Source organism: Porites lutea, chromosome 5 (assembly GCF_958299795.1).
Source record: "Porites lutea chromosome 5, jaPorLute2.1, whole genome shotgun sequence".
In the NCBI taxonomy this organism is placed as follows: domain Eukaryota; kingdom Metazoa; phylum Cnidaria; class Anthozoa; order Scleractinia; family Poritidae; genus Porites; species Porites lutea.
Window position 1 is genome coordinate 3,318,917 of NC_133205.1, and position 22,304 is coordinate 3,341,220.

The 22,304-nt window shown below is 39.0% G+C and overlaps 1 protein-coding gene across 1 annotated transcript; it reads right to left on the reverse strand.

The window, feature by feature from the left end:
- Positions 1-440: 440 nt before the first annotated feature.
- Positions 441-22,284, reverse strand: LOC140936824 (endoplasmic reticulum transmembrane helix translocase-like). Its single transcript, XM_073386322.1, has 29 exons — positions 22,000-22,284; positions 20,469-20,558; positions 19,396-19,589; positions 18,757-18,928; positions 18,080-18,136; positions 17,602-17,671; positions 16,673-16,782; positions 15,647-15,776; positions 15,051-15,106; positions 14,541-14,667; positions 14,185-14,322; positions 13,587-13,707; positions 12,863-13,017; positions 11,898-12,073; positions 11,225-11,335; positions 10,453-10,578; positions 10,199-10,313; positions 9,465-9,577; positions 8,882-8,980; positions 8,658-8,754; positions 7,972-8,063; positions 7,222-7,374; positions 6,574-6,691; positions 6,054-6,189; positions 5,631-5,691; positions 4,957-5,099; positions 2,785-2,896; positions 1,898-2,041; positions 441-1,336 (listed from the first exon to the last, which is right to left on the reverse strand). The coding sequence occupies exons 1-29, from the start codon at positions 22,255-22,257 to the stop codon at positions 1,229-1,231; spliced, it is 3,582 nt and encodes a 1,193-aa protein (XP_073242423.1). The 5' UTR covers positions 22,258-22,284; the 3' UTR covers positions 441-1,228.
- Between the last annotated feature and the right edge of the window lie 20 nt (positions 22,285-22,304).

Genomic DNA, 22,304 nt, shown 5'->3' on the forward strand with positions numbered 1-22,304 from the left:
CAGTATCTGAATAAAATCATCACGAGGGGAACGCAAACGACCAGAAGTCAAAGAGTTGCTCTTTCAAATATCGCCAATTATGAAGGGGCAAAAATGACGCAAAATGTTCGCGTTTGACAGGCTGAAATGTTGCCAGTAAACCAGGCAAATATTAACGGTCGGAAAACGACTTCAAAAAATTGTGTAGAGATTTTTTTATATACACGATTGCAGATGCATGATAAATTTCACAAAGAGCAAAAAGTATGAAGGAGTTAAGTATACAGAAAACAACTGAAAAAGGAAAGCGCACATGAAAAATCTCTGGCCCTAGGGTTACCTCATCTTCAAAGCCAGGAAATATTGTTGCACTCGATCGGTGCTAGTGTTCTTGCAGGTTGCCTTTCTTTTCAGCAGAAAAGATAGATAGAGAGAGAAAAGAAAAAATCACCTAGAAAGAATTTGAGATGAATCATTTATTCAAAGTCGTCGAGGAATCTTACTGTTGTTTTAGGAAATAAATATCTCACAGATAATATGACCCTGCCCGATGAGTTTACCACAGTACACGGACCTAACTCTTCTGATAAATTTAATAACACTGTTCTGAAATCAAAGTTTTTAAACCTCGTCAAGATCTTAAATTGATGGAAGTTTTATAGTAGAAGAATTAATGAAGTTGTTTAATCTTAATAATTATATTACATTAAATTGTATCGATGAGCGCATTTAGAATATCTGGCGAGCAAATTCTGTACATGCGAAACTCGAATTTTTGAGTGCCTCTTCTTTGTATTATTTTAAATACGTGATCCAGAGTTTGCTTGTTGAACGAAAAACACGTTTTACATTATGGCTTTGGTTTTGAAAAAAAATAAATTTAACTGATATATGTTTGTGTCCCAACAAACAACAAGCATCTTTTTTCTGGTTAAAACAAGGCCTTTCCTGCACTTCCAGTCTTGTTGTGTTACATTCATTTTTTTAAAATTTATGCTTAAATCAACTTTTGACGATGTTCGCAAAACCATTTTCCACACAATGCAGATATTACGAAAAAAGTCAATAACGTAATTTCTGCAACTTGATGATAATATCCTCGAGTCCTCTGAGGACATTACGTTGCCTTCGGAAACAGTCCGCGTTTCTTATCGTTGACCTTAACTTCAACCAATACTTGAGTTGAAAAAAAATCTTCCAGCTGAAAAATGCCTCATTTAATGGCCGCGAACACATATCTGTCATCCTGCTAATGCTGTCGTAGCTTGGCGCTGCCAAGAAGAAAATCCAATACTCTGTCCATGACAAAAACTGTCACAAAATCGGCTAATAGAACTTGCATGAATATTTCACGGAACTAGAACGAAATGAAAGCAAAACCAGTTATTTCTCAAATATTTATTGATAAATCGAAACCTCTAAGCAGATTAACACATCCAATATCACCAGTGAAAGAAGTCACAGACCTATTACAGCCCTTAAAAACCCCGACTCAAGAATGAAATTGTGTGAAAGTTAATGGGCCGCGCGAGACAGTTCGTAGACTTTAAAAAAGTCCTTCGTACGATTTAACATGGCGTGGGACGCAAATGGAAACCCTTCAAGCGTGACAAGACGACCTCTGACGACTTTGCCGCTCGATCGGCCGCTTTGCGGCCTAAAGAGCTCGCCCTGCTAAGAAACTCGTGAGGTCGACTTGTAGCAAGTTTAGACAGTTTGTTTCTCGCTTTTTTTACTCGCTTTTTTAAATTCCCCTTCTTGCTGCGACAAATTATCTTAAAGAGAAGCGGCAAATCACGATAAAAAAGGTACTTTTGAAGAATAGGATTTTAAAACAAAGCCCTCAAAAAAAAAATTCATTTGGCCTTACAGATAAATTTGTTTAGTCACTACGCATGCGTGTAGGTAAAGGTATTACCTTTGGGGGAAATGTGACGATTTCAAACTGTTGGTTGATTTCAGGAACAGAACCTGTCACCATACAAACAACAAATCCACCAGAGGCTAGCAAGCTGTACAACAGCGCCTTGTTATCCAGCAGACTCTCCATAAAAGGGTGACCCTGTGCACAAATCCCAGTAGAATTACTTAGTAGAATTACTTAGTGGTAATCGCATGTAATGGATGGTCCTGTGGTACACGACCAAATCCAGTTCCCCCAGTGTTCATTGACCGCGACTGGTCTCTTACTCTTTTTTTATGCGCAAGGGGCGAGTGGCGAAGCAGCGACGAACGAGGGCGAAAGGCTGTTGACTTGCATAGTTTTACTTTTCGCTCGCCGTTCGAGGCTCTGAGCAAAGAAGGGCATTTCTTGGTGTTGCGGAAACAATTGGGATACGTTTCTAGGAAACTGCCCACCTACCCTTCCCCTAAGTCAACATTTTGCCCTAAGTGAGAAGTAAGTGTTGATGTTGGCTTAGGGGAGGGGTAGGTGGGCTGTGGATACTGTTCAGTGTCTTTCCAAATTTTTCTATTTCGAGCACGCCTGGAAGCATATTCATGAGGCAACGCCGAGCATGGGAAACCAGCGCCAACAGGATGGTTTTGATTGGTGAGAAATTGGGCAGGATTTTGCAGTCAAGCAGATAACGGAGCACTGCAAAAACCGAGGCAATCAACAAATTTAGAGTCAATTTAGGTTTCTAAGAAACTGACCACCTACCCCTCCCCTAAGCCAACATCTTGCCCTAAGTGAGAAGTAAGTGATAATGTTGGCTTAGGGGAGGGGTAGGTGGGCAGTTTCCCTGAAACCTAAATTGATCCGAAATTTAAAACCGACAAACAATTAAGATTTGGTTTCCTTACCTTGTAGTTAATAGCAAAGGTTGCCAGTTGCATGGCAATAGATACAATGTAAACAGTACTGTTAACAATGGTGGGCTGAAACTTAGCTTCCAAGTCTACATGTTGGGCTTCCCTGCAACAGAAACACCGAAAATGACTACAACAAATAAGAGCCATAGGAAATTACCATAAATATTATATTTTTGAAGCTGTACACGTCACTGTTTTTGTCATAGGTTTTCTTATCCAGTAATTCCGCATAGTTTCAGTTAACCCAGGTTTCAACTTTGTTTGGCAAGGACGAGTGATACATGAACTCCACAAGTACTCCAAGTACTCCACTTCACTCTACTTTGTTTGGCAAGGACGTGTGATACATGAACTCCACAAGTACTCCAAGTACCCCACTTCACTCTACTTTGTTTGGCAAGGACGTGTGATACATGAACTCCAAAAGTACTCCAAGTACCCCACTTCACTCTACTTTGTTTGGCAAGGACGTGTGATACATGAACTCCACAAGTACTCCAAGTACCCCACTTCACTCTACTTTGTTTGGCAAGGACGTGTGATACATGAACTCCACAAGTACTCCAAGTACCCCACTTCACTCTACTTTGTTTGGCAAGGACGTGTGATACATGAACTCCACAAGTACTCCAAGTACTCCACTTCACTCTACTTTGTTTGGCAAGGACGTGTGATACATGAACTCCACAAGTACTCCAAGTACTCCACTTCACTCTACTTTGTTTGGCAAGGACGTGTGATACATGAACTCCACAAGTACTCCAAGTACTCCACTTCACTCTACTTTGTTTGGCAAGGACGTGTGATACATGAACTCCACAAGTACTCCAAGTACTCCACTTCACTCTACTTTGTTTGGCAAGGACGTGTGATACATGAACTCCACAAGTACTCCAAGTACTCCACTTCACTCTACTTTGTTTGGCAAGGACGTGTGATACATGAACTCCACAAGTACTCCAAGTACTCCACTTCACTCTACTTTGTTTGGCAAGGACGTGTGATACATGAACTCCACAAGTACTCCAAGTACTCCACTTCATTCTACTTTGTTTGGCAAGGACGTGTGATACATGAACTCCACAAGTACTCCAAGTACTCCACTTCACTCTACTTTGTTTGGCAAGGACGTGTGATACATGAACTCCACAAGTACTCCAAGTACTCCACTTCACTCTACTTTGTTTGGCAAGGACGTGTGATACATGAACTCCACAAGTACTCCAAGTACTCCACTTCACTCTACTTTGTTTGGCAAGGACGTGTGATACATGAACTCCACAAGTACTCCAAGTACCCCACTTCACTCTACTTTGTTTGGCAAGGACGTGTGATACATGAACTCCACAAATACTCCAAGTACTCCACTTCACTCTACTTTGTTTGGCAAGGACGTGTGATACATGAACTCCACAAGTACTCCAAGTACTCCACTTCACTCTACTTTGTTTGGCAAGGACGTGTGATACATGAACTCCACAAGTACTCCAAGTACCCCACTTCACTCTACTTTGTTTGGCAAGGACGTGCGATACATGAACTCCACAAGTACTCCAAGTACCCCACTTCACTCTACTTTGTTTGGCAAGGACGTGCGATACATGTACTTGCAAGTGGAGTACTTGTACACTCGTAACAAGTGTACACTGGGGAGGGAGGGGGGTTGGGTGGGGTGCGGAATCCAATACATTCACTTTGAGTAAGATCAAATTTGCCTGAGAGCAGGCGTATGCCCTTCGCTTTTTGGTTATTATCTAAAGGCAAAAAAACGAAAGTAAGTGGTCTTCGGCTAAGAACGCTTGCGACACCACATTTACATGCCGCTGTCTAACTTGTGTGCTCTTAATCGACTTCAAAAGCTAATTAATAATTCAAATACAAAAAACAAAAGAAATTAATGTCTTATGAGTGTCTTATATCTCATAAAGACATGGCTAAACTTTTAACGTCCAATTTTTTTAAACCAAAATAACCCCAAATCTAAATATTAGTGCAAGAACGAGTTGATCTATGTCAGAGATTTTGAAGCCGTTCAAAAAACTAGCAGTCGTGTATTATCAGGTTTAAAAACTCGAGGCGTAAAGCGGGTGTTTTATTGTTTCAAAACTTGCTTTTAGATGCATTCCAGGTAAGGGCTTAAGTATTTAAAAAGCCTGTACTTACATGCCAGGCGTCAGTCGCTTTGCTTGCCGTACCATATAAATCAGAGCCCAGAAGTGAACAGCAAACTGACAGAGGACGGTTATTATCGTATACAAGTTAAATATATTCGGTAGTGGACGACGCTTGGATAGATTCGTAAGAGGCTGAAAAAGGAAACAGAACCAAATTGCAAATGTTAACTGAGGTCTTAGGACAAAAGGATCTTCCTTGAAGTCCTCGCTTATCTTTTGCAACACTTTTTTTCTTCTTTTTGAGGTTCCAATAAATAAAATTCATATAATTCCGGGTATATTACGAGCCAATTTAATGAACAGCTTCCAGTTGGCTTGCAAGTTCAATTGGTTAGAATGCTGCAACGGTATCCCAGAGATCAGAATTCGAATCCCGGCAAGCCTGAGTTTCCTCTTAAACGGCAATATCTTTTTTATTTTCATAGTTTTCTCTACATTCAATCAAAACTTCTGCAGATAATCTTGCAATGAATTTTGACACCACACCCAGGTATCAGCCATGAGAACGACCTTAACACTTCATCGCTTCTGTAGCATTTTCATATCGTTTCATTGTTAGTCTTTCGTTTCTTTGCGAGCAGAGGCTGCAATTTTGGCGATGTATACTGGTGTGCAAAAGTACATATCTAGAAAAAGTTGCCTGTGCTTGCGGTAAAGTCTTACCTTGGACCTTGATATGAACAAAAAGCAGCCAGCTAAAAGAATGCCTTGAAGCGTTGCTTGACTGTAAAAGAAGTACATCTAATTACACTCAAAATTTGAGCAAATCTTTCTCACTAGCAGTTACGGTGTTATCTCTGCATTCGATCTCGCACCAGATCTGTATATAAACTGTCTGACTTTAACCGTTTTCCTTGGCCAACTTTCCCCCTCTCCACGGTGAACATATCTAACTGTCTTTAACTTAACGACAAGACGAAAGAATGGGAGTTTCTTTTCCAATTGTCTCATTAAAGGGACAAATCTTACGTTAAGAAACCTGTCTACTGACAAGAACTAAATGACTTATTGATCCGCCTTACCAACTAGCACGCTAATGTTAAAGTTAAGTGGGAAAATAACAAGGAGGATTTAATTTTAACTCACCCATCACTAAACTTGATTCCATCTAAGTAAAGCACGCTTTGACTGTAGGCGAGCACCAAGGCATTTAACGCCAAAATCTTGAACATTTGTAGAGTTGTGACCAAGGTACAGCGACCCTGCTTTACGATGTGACAAACTGAAAACAAACAAATCCAAGAATTACATCGGTATAGCATGTTTCAGGCTCTTAATCAGTCGGAGCCAGCGAAAGGTTAAAGCGATCGAGGGAAAAAAAGTTCAGAGGACGCCCCTCTGTCTATTTTTAGTTCCTTTCCCGCTTTTCGTTTCGCTCGTCCCGACCACAATTAGTAAAAACCAGATACAACAGTCATTCACGAAATCGTTTGAGCGAGAAGCAAAGCATCAAATTTAAGTCCCTTGATCACCTGCCGGTCACGGAGGCCGTGCTGTTCTGCAGGCGACAGTCGTCAGCTTTTAAAGCTGAATGATCGATCTTGAATAGTCCCCAGAGAAGACAGGAGGAATTCAAAATATAATCAGTTGAGTTCTGCTAACATACCTGCCATAACAGAGGACAGTTTCGAAGTAAAGGGTGAAGCGATAGACGCATCTCCGAGCCGAACAACTTGAGGTTGATCCATTTCATCCATTTGCTTTAACATCTCTTGGATTTTTTTCTACAAAAACAAATTTTTTCCCACATTGTCTTTCATTGTTGTAAGGAAAAATAAAGCAGTTTTGCTGAAGCCAGCAAAGGCTACATGAACGCAAACGCACAAATATTCACAAACATTTTGGCTTGCCCCGAAAACAGACGCTAATGCCTTCGCAACTTTTAAAATTTCTAGGCTTATCTCAGAGCCGTAACTTTTGTCTTCCGATATCCAGATAAGATAACCCGCCAAAAGCGGGGAAACGCAAGCGCACAAGTCACATCTACTGGTCCAGCTTCTCATTGGATGGGAAAGTGACACGAGAGGTTTTAGTCAATCACCAGATAAATCTATCGCAAAAAGGTTTTGAAAAATAGATGAAAAATACCTTATAACGAAATATAGCACTGCTGGCAACCAAAAGCACAAAGCAAAAGCTGATGGCACTTTCCCTGGACCTCCCTCGTATCTTTATTCCGCTGGACTGCATTAGATTCATTCTAACTTTGGTTAAGTTCTATTTAGCGTGGTAAAAAATAATCATATCATCTAACCTGTTGCTCTTGTTTTAAGGAGGAGGCAGTATCCTCCCCCCGGGCCATAGCGCGCATCTTAGCTGCACGTGAGGATCCTTTACCAGAAGCAGGGGGGATACTTCCCCTGGATACTATTTTGATTGAATCATTCTTACCCTTGTCGTCTGTCTGCTGGCGAAAGAAAAGAAAACCCAGTAACGACAACTGTTCATTCTGGAACAGGATATAATTTCTTGTAGAAGATAAACGGAAAAACTAGCCTGCGTAGCAGGCGCTTGGAAGTAGTGGGCGAAAGAAAGAACGAGCGCGCACGAGGGAGACACGCGAGGGGTGAGGGAGCTCCCTTTACCCTCGCGCGTGTCTCCTTCTCGCGCGCCCGTTGTTTCTTGTGCCCACTACTTCCAAGCGCCTGCTACGCAGGCTACGGAAAAACCACCTTAAAATTTCGACAATTTTAAGTAGCTCTGAGCACTTCAAACGTATCTCTCTTAACAATTTTACATAAAGTTCTTTTATAGCATGTGACGACAGACACTTTTGATCACAAATCGACGATAAATAGTAAAAATCACCATACTTTCTTTGCAGTTATGAGAACTTAAGTTAATTTCAACAAGTAAATCTATTAATATTTCAAGATCACATGTGCTATCCATTGATCAATATAGCCAATCAGAAGTTATATTTGTGCAGATTAAACAAACTTTGTGAGATAACACTGGCCATGAAGACATGACATGGTCAGCAAAAGTTTTAAGTTGGTCTCACCGATGTTGAAGCTTTTTCATCTTTGGATTTCTGGCTGCTTTTTTTGCTGTTATCAGGTAGTTTTTCTGGGGCACCGGCAAGCAAAGCAACACCTAGTGATGGGAACGATAGCGTTAAGTTACTTTATAAGACAGAACTGGTCCACAATAAAATGAAGAGCTTAGTCTTATTGCCTTTACAAACTAGAAACATTTTGATTCGTTCACGTAATTATGACGTACCCCTTTAAAGACACGTGATCAATAAGCAGGCAATAATGATCGGAACAGGGAATCTGAGATGATTAGATCCAAGGGAAACAGTGAGTTGTGTTTCCCAGGGACTCAATCCGCCCCCCCCCCCCCCCCCCCCCTTCCACCCTCAGGTAAAACACGGACTGCGAAAAAACTTAGAATCTTGGGGAGACTGGAACATAATTTTCCCGAGGTTTCAGGGCACATGACGTGTGAGTCTAACTCCCTCGGGACATGATTAGAAGTTGATGAGTTTTCATAAAAGGTGGATGGGGAGCCCTCGTCCACTCGAAAAACCGCAATCATGTTGGGAGATCAAAAAAAGTAGTTGGTCAATCCAAGGAAAAAGCAATTTATCAAGTAGATAGCATTTGATACTTTTCCAACAAGCAGGACTTGCTATGTGGAACACTCCATCCTTTACAGTAAAACTAAGCATATGTGAAGTCTTACCACAGTGCGCATGTTTAAGTGCTCCTACGTCATTTGTACCGTCACCGCACATTAATGTGACAAAACCTTTGCTCTTGAGTTTGGTGATTACCAGTTCCTGTTATGAAAACAAAGAACAAGGGCCAGAGATATTCACATGAAAGCCATTTCCAAATTACTAACAAACAGACTTACAGGGTGTAGTAGCCAAGACTCTGGAAAAAAACTTGAGATATCTACTATACCTTTTGTTTGGGAGCCACTCGTGCGAAAACCTGAACGTTTTGAATGATGGAGTGAAAAAACTTGGATAATTTCTCAGTCGATTGTAGGTAGGAAAATGCCTGCAAATTAAATTACAAACTTGGCGTCAATAATTATCCTTCAACATTAAATGCCTGAGCAACGGACACAAAAACTACTCAATATTTTTAGGATGCACTGTTCACCGCAGCTGCATACAGCAAAACCCTTTGGGCAGTGTTCTAAAACGTAAATGAATGGACACTGAATTTTTCGCATAAACTTTGCTTGTGCTATGGCTACACACGTCTTCTGATTACTTATATCCTCTAGCTGGAAATTCCTAGCTGGGAACTCAGGACTGAATGTTAGCGTAAAGCTTCAGACAAAGATCACTGGCTGGTAATTAAGAGGTTGATGGCAGGGCTATGGGTGTTATGACATTTTCTAACTGTCCTCAAACCACAAAAAGTACTTCCTCATATAATAATACCGCGAAATGATGATGTGTAGCGAAGCAAAGAAAAAGAGAAGAGGCTTTGAAACTGCATTATAAACAAAGGCATTCAAAATGATGTTCGCTACCTCTCCAGTAACACACAAGTCAAATTTGGAAGTCAGTTCCTTAATACCACCAGCAGGGATGATGGGGAGACTGAATGAGCGATCCACTGGTTGCCAGTGCCACTCGCTTTCCACTATAAAAAGGAGAATGGGGAAAAGTTATTACTCACAAAATTATAACCATGCTCTTGTTGCTTTGTAGATTAGTCGATGTGAAAATTGGCTTTTTACTACGATAATTCTACGACTGACAGTATCGCACCTATTGATATATGGCTGGTTTCTTCAGAAAACAAAATTCACGCTTTTGTCTTTAATACAAAATACAACAGAATTAACATAATTTCTGCAAGCACAAGGCGATTTTCTTCGCCTATTTTCCCGCGCTTTCAGTTAGTCTCAAGCTTTTACCGCGCTTACAGTTAAATAGTGTCGTGTTTTTCGCGCGCTTGCTGAATGCAGTCCATCAAACTATTTCCCGCGCTTACTGTACTGAGGTCAAATGCTTTCCAGACAGTCACAATTTTGTAACGTGCTACAGTCATCAGCTACATGTTTACTCCCGCTTTCCATTGCCCTGGCAAAAGATTTTTCAATTTTTTACAGGAACTCAAGACAGCTGGGTTATGTCCTAGTACCATTTTCGCTGTTTGCAACACTTTCTTACCACACTACACGTTACAAGCGTTTGTTTTAAAGAGTAGAGAACAAGCGTTCTTTATGCCTTTAGGAATAGTCACAGTATAAGACATTACCGTGATTATTTGTGCTTTCAGGAGGTGATAGAACCACAATTTCGCGCCTAGTAAGGCGAAGCTCTCGAGCCACGTGACATGCGGTCAGCGGGTTATCTCCAGTAATCATAGTCAGCTATGTAAATAAAAAAAACGATTAGGAAAAAAAGAAATACTATTCAAAAATGTATTTTCATAGCTCTAAAGGGTAAAAATAACAGGGTAACAGTTTCCTCTTTGCTCGAGGTTGCTGTTTGAGCGGCACCAATACTTACGTGATGTGATGATTCTTGAATCTGCTTGATAGCTGCTTTAGAATCGCTCTTTAATGGACACGCGATTACCACGAATCCCGCAAACTGCAGATCACACTCACACTCTTCACGCTTCATATCACGGATCTGATAAGGAAAATGACAGGTAGGACTATTAACAAAAACTCTATAAAACGACCGAGTACTCTTGACCAATGCTCTACACTAGAACTAATGATCAGTCAATTCTATTAGCGCCCAGTGCCTTATATTTAAATGTGATTAAGAAGAGGGTTTGGAGAAAGACAAGGCTTAAAAGAAGTAAGTGGGCAGGGGAGGATGGGTGGGTGAGGGGAAACGCCTTTCTTTGAACCCTGGCCTGCAAATAAGCCTTCCTTGCAGAAGCCTGTTTTCCACGATAGTGTGACTTTTTCTTGGCGGCCAGTAAAAATGCCAAATCTGTTTCTTGTCAAGCTCTTGAAATTCCAGTGATAATGGGGCGCTTTAGAGTCGAAGAAGTAGGAAAACTGATGCATGATCTTGAACCCGCAAACGTGCTTTATCATGAGCGCTGCGCCGTCAAAACAGCTCGCAGCTTGAAGGGGATACCATATCACCCATCTTCATCACAATGAAATGTGAAATACGAAAGACCCGAACTATGTCAAACTACCCTAGCTACGTTGAAGCTGACTGGCTTTTGCACGCTTGTTCACGTGGCTGGCTTTTCCTTCGACTATAACTAAATCAAAAAGAGGGGGTAGTCAGGCATGCGCATTTAATTCTACTATACCTCTTTCGCTGGCACCTCTCCAATCTTCTTGTAACCTAACGCTAACACTCTGGATCCTTGGCATGTTATTCTGTGGTATATGGTATCGTAATTCCTGGGAACAGTTTTATACTGAAAAAGATACGCATACGACAAAAATATATCAAAAAAAATTCAGTCTGCCAACAGAGTCAGAAATACTGTGACAACGAATGTTTCTAACAGCTGTATATGAGGGTATAGTCTGCTACACAGCCGTTTTTTTAAAAACGGCTGTTCATCGGATAATTACGAAGTTGAGCGGGAAACTACGTCAAAATTTGTCCCCCAAAACAGTCCCACAGCACAATTCGCCACAACGCCGACCCAGGCCCAAGTGTAACCTAAATATGGTCAATAGAGTAGAAAGTGTGTCGTCAAGTTACCATGGTAGCAAAATTTCTGGATCGCGACAATCGTCTTGACAGAGACAGCCAAGTATGGGCTACCGTTTTGTTCCTGAGTGCACTCATTCACACGAAAGTCATATAAGCCATTTTTTTCGTTCTTTTTTTCTGCCATATTTACAGGACCACGGCTTCTTTGAGACCTAGAAATTTTGCTACGATGGCAACGTGACATAACGACTTCTCCTCTCTTTATTTACTGCCGCCACTAGAGAAAAAATGCAAAATATTTTGCTCAATCCACTCACCATTGATCTAAGGGTTTCAGGAGCTCCTTTCACAGTTACAATATATTCATTGGTGGACGAACCGGGATTCTGTAACGACACAATAGCTGACATTCTTTTGAGCGCACTCGAGAAGTGATGTCGATGAACGATGCGCATAGAGACACGCCTTCCTTTGTTTGGCATCACGATATCACCTGAAATTCAAACAAAACAAGGTGAAGGCAAATTTAGTTGAAAACTAGCCGAGACAACACCTGTATAACGTAAATAAGTGAACCAGTCTTTGAATTATTACCCTCTTTGAGGCTAAAAATACTAACTAAGCGCTTTCCTTTAAATAAACACCCAAAAGTAGAATAGAAGGATTTCAACAGCCGATCATAGAGGACCTTGAAGGAAACAGAATTTCGAGAGCGAGCGCACTACTCTATCAATAAAGGAGGTTAGAAATTGTAAACATCATATTATCATTCATTCTCTTCACAGGCCTTTCAGGGATAATTTAGAACACTGTTTGTTTTTTGTTTTTTGCCAGACTGCTCATGGAACAGTTTACAAATGAGTGAGCGTGAATACGAGGTACACCACGTCACCGGGGACTACGCCCCCTGCTCTCTACGAACAGTGTGTGGGTTCTTAAAAGTCCCGCAGAAATTATACCGCTCTTTCGAGAAAGGTTGTCGGAAAAAATGTGCACACGACAATCCCGAGAGGTAATATGGGATATGATCGATACACTGTTCCTGACGACTGTTGCTGTCGAACCTACTTTCGTTGCTTTCCTTTAGCACTCGCAGACATGGCCTCTCGCGCCATTCTTTCAAATTTCTTTCAAGAACAGTGAACTCAAAACCACCCACAGTGCCTTTCGGGATTGTCGCGTGCACTTTTTTCGCGCGCTTTCTCGAAATAGCTGTATATGCAAAGGTTGTGAGACGGGGGATTTAAGTCCGAGATTAAGATTAGGAGATTAACTTTTTCACCTCTTGTTAGTCTCCAGTCCACAGCTTGCAGGACGGCTTTCTCAAGAGGATCACCTACTAAACTGTCATCGAGGAAAGCCAGCGAATGACACGAGGCCAGCACATGCGCAGTATCATCAGGAATATCAGTAACTGCACATACTTCATCGTCATCTCTGCAAATAAAAAGGATAATACTGAAAATCCACAAGCACAACTATAACAATACGCAGATTATTGCTCAGCTGTAAGTGAAGCATTTTAAACAAAAACAGGCTCATAATTTTGAAAACATTGAAAAGATAGTTCCATTAACGCATTATTTTATAAACCCATGTCCATGTTTCTACAAATTCTCCTAAATAAAACATAACCGCCACAGACATTTGACCCTGGTGAAGCTGCACACAAATTTTGGAGATTTATTCCCAGCACTGTTTACGGTTGAGTCTATTTAAAGGGGACAGTGTACCAAAGCTATTTCTCAATTTAGTTTTTGTGTCATCACTAAATGAGTTATTACCACTTGCTTAATACTACACATTTATACGTATTTGTGGCTATTGGTCCCGCAGCTGTATGAAGTCTACGCTCAATTAACTGACGTGTGATAATTGAACTACTGGTGCGGTTATTGAATTGCTGAGTAGTTAGTAAACGAACGAAAAAGCTCCATAAATCCGATACCAATTGTAAAACATTTTTACAAGGAGTTATCCACATTGTGAGCACCATATATACTTACTTGAGGCCAGCAACACCTTGCACTATAAGATCATCACTTGTTAAGGTTCCTGTCTTGTCAAAACAGCATACGTCAACTTTACCAGCAAACGGAATTCTAAAAGGCTCTGTGCAGTACACTCCTGCAGAAAAACAAGTCACAACAGAGTTAATATGCTATGAAAGACCGAGGTCACTACAAGGCAGAAAGGTGGTAATATCAAATGAAAAAGAGATGAAATTTGGAATAATATTAACTGGTTAACTTATTTAAAAATGGTTAAACTTTGTTTGCCAAACACGCGATACCTTGACTGGACAGCTTACTGTTTCTGTAAGTTTATAGCCTGCATGGCAGGAATTGAAAGCGGTGGGGGAAAAAGGAAGGGGGATGTGTCTGCCATGCAAGCTAGTAAGTTTAGCAAGGCCTTGACACTACCATACACCAAGCAAAAAACACTTAAAAGAAAAAGAATAGCATTTTCATGTAACTTTAAATATGGAACAGACACACACAATTTAATGTAATTTACTTTAGTTTGCTTTGCAGCCTGTTTTTGGGTCGTCACGCAACAACCCTAAAAACAGCCACGAAGGAGACTAAATTTACTTAGCCTCACCAAGTTTCTGCAATGCCATGAGAGATGAGTTGACAGCTAAAGACAGTTCAATGGGAAGTTCTGGTGGAACCACTGAGGTCAATATCAGAGTACACTCCAAGAATAGCTTATAGCGATTTCTCTTGGGATCTTCAGTACCTGAATTGTAAAAAAAGTAACATATAAAAAACAAAAATCCACCATCCTGATAGCAAAATTCACTAGCCCTGGGCTATGGGCCAGACTTTCTTTGCATATTGAGCTCCACATTCATGAAGATCAGTCACAAACCAGGTTTTTGCACAAGCGTGAAGTATGTATAGAATGTTTCAACAAATTGTTGCTATGAAGGACGGTCTGTGCGGAAATTCCCTTACCTTTAATCCAAACATATGCTGCGGCACTTATAGCAAACACAAGCAAAAACAAGATGAAGAGAAATGTCTCCAGATTATTGGCTGTGACTCGCTTCACACCAAACAAAATTGTTCTGAGAAGCTTTCCCTGTTAAGGTAACAAACAAATTTTTCAATGCCAATTTATTACACATTTATTTGAACTACTATATGTACAATGTAATTACTTCAAAAAGGGGAAAAAGAACACACAAAACATAAGAAGAGAATGTACAGAAAAATCAGTGCAGAGTTGTGTATTCCTCATCGAAACTGTAATGAGGGAAATCTCAGTCACACACCGTAAACCCGGTATTTAAAACCCAATCTCTAATAAGTCCCCCATTTTCAGGAGGAGAAAGTTATTTAGCACATTATTCTGATGTGCTTAAATAAATGAGCCCCACAGGGTTAAAAGAGGATTTAAGGCAGTATTTCTGTAATCAAATATGGCTGAATTTGCCAAAATGCTACTGTTATTCACTTCCTGACCTGAGAAGTATTGAATCCAGTTCTTAAGACATAAGCCACACATCCATTGTCAGGACCTTTGAAAAAGAAACAAAATACATGTACTACTCAATAATGACTGACCTTTAGACTTTCCATAAACGGTTGCGGATGGTAGGATAAGAGACTCCCACCCATTATGGGGATTTGCTAGGAGGGTCTGGGGGCATTCTCCACCCCCCTTCAGCTCCCCGCCCAAATCACATCTAACACCTTGCAATGAAATTTCCATTAAAAAGAGTTATTGACCACAGAACATGTTGTTATTGCTGTTGTCATTGTTGTTGTTTTTTAACGAATCTTAACAGAAGGCAGCAAGAGCCCTATAGGCAGTCGTAGACTGCCTGTAACCAGCTTTCATTGAAACCTTTTCGAACAATTGTTACTGACATTTCAGTGTACTTTTGCCATTATTTAATTAGTACATAAGTACAACTCTACTGCATGTCATAAGCTTATGAAACATATCATACAGGTTGCTAAATTACACAGCACATTGTGTTCAAGTTGTACCATTTCAGTGGGCTTTAACCTTAATTCTGTAATGTCAGAGCAGACTATAAAAACATCTTACGTACCTTTGAGTCCAGAAGAACTCTTCAGAGGAGGAGAATGCTGCACAACTTTTGTCCCGCCAGAAAGCACATGTAATTTACTGTGTTGGTCCAAATCAAAAACATCATCCCCTGGTACATCTTCAATAGGTTCCTGTAGTGATTGCATTCACACAAAAATTGAATTAGTTTCATGTACTCGACCTCATGTAGTACAAGCATACATGTAACAGTGTAACTAGTTTTTTAATTTTGCCATACACAAAAAAACTGTGGCCCTGAATTCCATTAAATTACATGTGGAAGGGTTTAAGCTTAAAAACAAAATCATGGCAAAGTGGCAAAAGTGATTCCCTGCTAGCAGAGGTCTCTCATGACGAGGCAAAACTGAGAGACCTCTGCTAGTAGGGAACAAAAGTGATGGCTATAATATGCATATGCCGCAAATGACTCCTCCCTAAGAATATACTGTACCGTCCCATTTTTCCATGTGGCCTATGCATTTTGGGTCATGTGTATCTCCTATTCATCACTGCAATGACTTGAATGAGAAGACCTGAGACTAGGCAAGTATTTTTACAGATGATCGCTTGCGAGAGGTGTTTGTGCACAACAGGTTTCATGTTACAGGACAAAGTGGGTAGGTATTTGTTTAATTTCCACACATTTATTTTTTCCCTCTAGTATATAAATAGAGGATATTACTTGGCCGCGTGGAGATACAAAATTTCTATTCTCATGTTGAAAAAATATTTCACTCGTTCGCGCAATTTATTATATAAACACCAATGAAATACCAAACCATTTTTAATACTTAAATAGTTTTTTGGTGTGAAAGACGCGATTTATTATGTAGTCATAGCAACGGTGATATTTTCACATGTGAAGATAACATGTTATTTTTACATGTGAAGATATCAATTTTCGCGCAAAAACTGGTATTTTATTGGTAGTTTCTGTGTCTATATAATAAATTTCCTTCTTACAGCAATTTCAAACAGTATTTCAAGGTCTGCAGTGGCTTGGCTTTTTAAAAGAAATTTTTGTTACCTTCATCTGTGGCACAGATTCTCCAGTCAACATGGCTTCATCAACAATGCAGGAACCTCGCAGTAACACCATATCACATGGAATAAGCACATCAGAGGTCTTAGATCTCCCTGGAAGTAAACAGAGAAAAAGAGAGATGATTTTATTAATAGTAGCATTATCAAGACATAATAATTTATTACTATGAAAGTGGAAATGTGATATTTCAGTGTACCATTGTATTTATACTAACTTCTTTTCAATCATTTAGCCATTTCCTACTTAAGAAACTGGGCTATACTACCCCCTTAGAATTTAGTTGCAGTGTCACAGATAACTATATAAACACCAGGCCCCAGTTGCTTAGAGGCTGGATAATGCTATCCTCAAGATAAATCTCTATTTAGTGGATAAGCCCAATTGGTTTCCTTGATACTTATCCACAGTGATAATGATTTATCCAATGGACAGCGCTATCCAGCTTTTGAACAACTGGGGCCTAAGCAGCAAAAATACCACCTGCTTACCCAACTTGGTAGATTGCGAGGAGGATGCAAGTTCAGTCAACTACTTGACCACAAACCAGGCACCTGCCACTGTTCAAATGGTGGATAGCACTACCCACTGGATAAATCTCTATCCACTTTTTTATTGTTCTCCCTAATTAATACTTACCTGCAGGATAGTTTTTTTTCCGGGTATTAAGATCATATTAATTAGCTGTGACCTTGTCTCAGTTCAGAAGATCACACCTTTGTGCTGTGAGAAAGCCATGAACATTTTCACATTCATCCTTTCTAACCACTTCAAAGAGGTCATAGGAAATATGGCAGAGCTAATTAAATAACATTAATTAAATAACAGACCATCACAAACACACTGATATCAACAAACTCTCCTGTCCCCCTTCCCAAAAGAAAAGGTCATCAACAAAATTAATTTCATCTTACCTATAGAGCAAATGTCACCAGGAAGAAGCTCAGAGCTCAAAATTGGTCTCCATTTTCTATGTCTGTACACCTGTTGTATGTGCATCAGAAATATATAAAAATTAGGGCATACTTGCTTATTTTGCACAGGCATTTCTTACATGTATCTGCAGGACGGAGGCTGCCTCACAATGTTATGAATTAACAATAGTATTACTATTACTGTACAAGGTTGAAACCAAATCAATAGCTTATAAAGTTATATGTATATGTTATTTGCACAAAGAATTTCAGGTGAAAAGGACTTCAAACTGCATTTTTTGTCTCAAATTTTGGTAAATAATCTGGAAAAAGGAGGAAAATTTCAGTTGTATTCTTGATAAGTTATTGAACATAATTAAAATTATTGACATATCGACAACATTTACTAACTAATATAACAGTTTTTAATACTTAGTAAAAAAAATTCTTTTTATCATTTTTAATATTAGAAACTGACCTGTATCAAGTATGGTTTACTTCCCATGTTTCTTATTTCCTTCATATTTTTCATTTGCTGAAAGCAAGAGGGGAAGACCATTTGTCAAACAATGAGAAATAAACCTGTAGTAGTCCAGCCGATCATATGCTGAACAAGTCTAAGAGTGAAGATCAGATCAGACTACTAATGACCCAACACATTACTGTATGCAGAATTTCCTGGAGGTCACATTATAGAGCAAAAAGGTCTGTTATGGGACAACTTATACCATTTCTCCAAAGAATAATTTGCAAGGAACACTTACTTTCATTATACTCACAATTATTATTGTATTATTATTTATTGATCAATTTACAAAAGTTGTTAATTAATCACTTGCTTTATTAAGTGACTGTTAAAATAAATATAATAATTTCACTTTGTCCGATCAGCTTAAAAAACAGCTTTTGATCCACAAGAACCTATTACGAATTTATGCAATTTGTCTTACGGTATTGCTGTCATTTGAATTCCCCTAAAAAACTTCACTTGCTTGTCAGCAAGTTAAGATCAGAATTCACAAGCCCAATCCCAAAATCCAGGAGCCCCGGTCTATGGGATAAGACTTTCTTTGCACGCTGTGACTCGCACTTTACTAAAAAAGTAATCATAGGTTCAACATTGACACCTTATGGTGGAGATGGAGAAAAGATTACCTGCTGCACCAGAGTGGCTTCAAATGCTACCAACATGAACAGGGTGAAGACACTGTAATACCAGTACTCATCAAGACACCATAACCCAACACAAAATACTTGAAACACAAAGAATGGTGCTGTAGCTCTTTCTCTGAATAGTTCCCAAAACTCAGGTACATCCATCTGAACCCTAGAATGTTTAATAATGATCATGACAAAAGATATACAATTCATCACATATAAAAAATGATTTGCTCGTATTTACAAGTATTGCATTGGTAGTGTTTGGGTCCTGTGTGGGGTGGGAAGATACTGCTGACCAAGATGATAACTGCTAAAATATGCTGGCCAAAAATTGCCCTTAATGACAAGTTTACATGTATGCAGTTTAGTTGGGCTTAAAGCATTTAGCTAGATCACAAATAATTTTTTTAAAGGGGGTTTATTGATAGTCCCTGTTTGTTAAAATCTGATCAGAATAACTGATATAACTATCATAACAATTCTGTCCAAATTATTTTCACAGTAGAGATGTACACTTCTGAAAATGCCTTTTTTCATGATAATTTAATAGATTAAATCAGTGTCATAAAACACAGAAGCACTGCAGATGAAGTGAAAGACATCTAAGATATGTTTTTAAAGAAAAGCACTTACTCATTCACTCCATATTTTCTTTTTGCTCTTTCAACATCAGCTTCTTCCTGATATCCTCTACAACTGTTGTAATGCTCTATACTTTCATTGATTGGAAAAGCTACCTGACAGAACTGCTTCTTCTCTTCACTATCAAAAACATACTTTGTCTTTTGAAAATTAAACCATATAATATTCTTCTTTGTCTCTTTATCCTGAAAGATATAATATCAATGTAGAAGTACTTAAGTTGGTTGTTAATATTTTATACCGGTAATGGTTGCACGAGATCAGCTAGAGTAAAATTACTCTTTCTTACACTGATTGTTTACATGCCATACTTACTGCCCAAGTGAATAGAAGAAAATGAAACACCAGAAATTTTCATTAGTAAATTCAGGCCTACTTAAACCTTTAAGCCCTAACTTCATTATCAATACACAAGTTCTCCTGATTGATCTCCACACACTTCCTTAGAAAAAATTTGAGATAATTTGTTAAAGGATGATGATCATTTATCAATTCTCATAACTGTTTCTCTTAATTATGTATTGATGTTGTTAAGAGAAAATTGATGTTGGTCATTCTTGGGACAAAAAGGGTTACAGCATGCCGGTACTGTGGACACCAACGGGACTGACTCAAGTGTCTGTATTACATAGGAGTCTCTATCCTAGTGGGAGGAATGGTATGAAATATGGTTTCTTTCGGACCAAAAGAAGTGTCCATACATTTAAGGCTGGTTTTCACTAGTGATGGAGTCGGAGTCGGAGTCAGAGTTGGAGTCATAATCAGAAGTGTGCAGCTTATGATCTAGTGAAAACCAGATTGCTGGAGTCGGAAGTGGAAACAAAAGATCTAAACCAATCACAAAGCGTGGGAACGTGCACTGTGATTGGTTTATCCTTCCACTTCTGCTTCCGACTCCGACAATCTGGAAACATTCTGATTCTTCTTCTTCTTCTTCTTCTTTTTCTTCTTCTTCCATTGCACTTATGACTCTGCTTACGACTCCGACTCCAACTCTGTTACTAGTGAAAACCAGCCTTTACAGAGGCATCCAAATAATTAATAGAGAACACCAATACACTGACCTGCTCATGGTGAAGCTTTAGCAGCTCTGGTGATCCATTGTTTGCAGTTGGAACAACTTTTATTACTGTGGCAAGATCTGGAGATGTTTCCTTTGGAAGAGAAACATAGTGTGTCAGTTAAATGTCTCCATAACTAAACATCATAAAGAAATAAATTAGGAATGATGATAGACTCAGTCTTATCAAGGCATTAAGTGATAGTTGGATATTCTATTCTCCATGCAAATTAATACCGTGGAAGCTCTCATAACGGACGCTCTCTTAAGTGGACAGTTCTACCTACCGCTACCATCAGAATTTCCTGTTTTTCTCAACTCCAATACAAACTCTGCAAACTTTACATTTCTGTAAGTGGCCAACTCCAGTTGTGGACACCTTTTTTGTGCCCCAAGGGTGTCCCCTCACAAGAGCTTTCACTGTACTAACACATTTTTAGTGCTGATTGGTTTAAAAAGTCACTCCACAGCTGGCATGGTATGGCAGATTGAACTACATGAGTTCATTTAAAACCAACCAAAAAATTTATGTAACCGATATGCTGTAGCTAATTTTTTATCTCAGGTAATTTTTGTTTTTGGGTATGGTAATGTATGCTAATGAAGTTCAAACAAAAGAGAAAGAAAAAATTACTTGAGATAAAAAATTCACTACAACATATCTGTTACTTTATTCACTGATGATCACAGAACATGGTTCATACGGAATTTTTTGGGGAAAATCAGGGACTTTTCAAGAACTAAGATAATTCTTCCAAGGACTTCTTTTCCCTGTAATTTGACATTGAATGACATGAAGTAAAGATCTTTCAAATTTGTAAGTGGAGGGGGATTTCCTTTTTGCAATACCTTCCACCAGGAAGGCACGGTTCCTAGGGTATTTCAAAAAAAAGAAAATGAACTATGCCAGGGACAATGAAATTGTAAGAAAACGCACTTTCATGATCACCAAGAAAATGTGCATATTGTTGTGCTTTCAATCTTTCCTTTGCGCAAAACACTTTTTTTAACAAAGGTTATTTTTATTCCAGGAGCTTTCAAAAATATTCATGGACTTCTGTGGAAAATTCAAGGACTTTTCAAGGCACATGGGAAACATGCCGAAGAACTGCTAAAACGTGCAAACTCATTACCATTTAAGTATCTCAAAATAATAATCCTTATTTAAATAAAATTGGTTAAACATTGGTAAAATAATTTATTTAAAAGTTCTGTTCATTTATACAAGTAAAGGTAATGTAATAAGAGTATCGGTGGGGTATAAAGACAGACCTTTATAAAAATTTACAATGGTCTGTCTTAAGTTTATATTAATAACACTGGCATCTTGCACTGATTTTATCATTCATCCTCGAAAAATATTTGCAGCCCTAAATCCTGAATTCACTGCATTTTAGAAATCTTAAGGTTATCTGTATCAAAAATTAAATTATATCATGTTGAGTCGTTTTTTTTTTTGGTTCTATAAAGTTATTAACTGGTCATATCCTATCCTAAATTAGAGGAGAACAAAGCTTTTTGTTTTTGTTCCTTACCCCTGAACATGTGAAGAAACATCGCACGTGGACAGACCAATGACAGAACAAGCAAGAAAGAATTTGAAGAAGACCCACAGCGGCTAAGGCGATAAGACCAGCTTCAAAATAATCTGTCACGCCATAAACGACCGTCCAAAAGTAGAGCCATGTTAAGTAGATTGGTATAAACGGTGCTAAATAAAAATGAAGCAAAATGGGCCTAATCCTATATAATTTTACATACTCTATTTCTTCATTCAGTGATTCGGCAGCCATATTGGAATTAACAAAACCTTCGAAAGCGCATGTGTACATAAATTTGC

Coding starts and splice junctions, on each gene's coding strand:
- LOC140936824 (XM_073386322.1), bottom strand. CDS start 22,257: ATGGCTGCCGAATCACTGAATGAAGAAATAGAGTATGTAAAATTATAT. Junction 18,929..19,395: donor AGAAAATATGGAGTGAATGA/GTAAGTGCTTTT, acceptor TAAACATTCTAG/GGTTCAGATGGATGTACCTG. Junction 8,755..8,881: donor GAGTGGCTCCCAAACAAAAG/GTATAGTAGATA, acceptor TTTTCATAACAG/GAACTGGTAATCACCAAACT.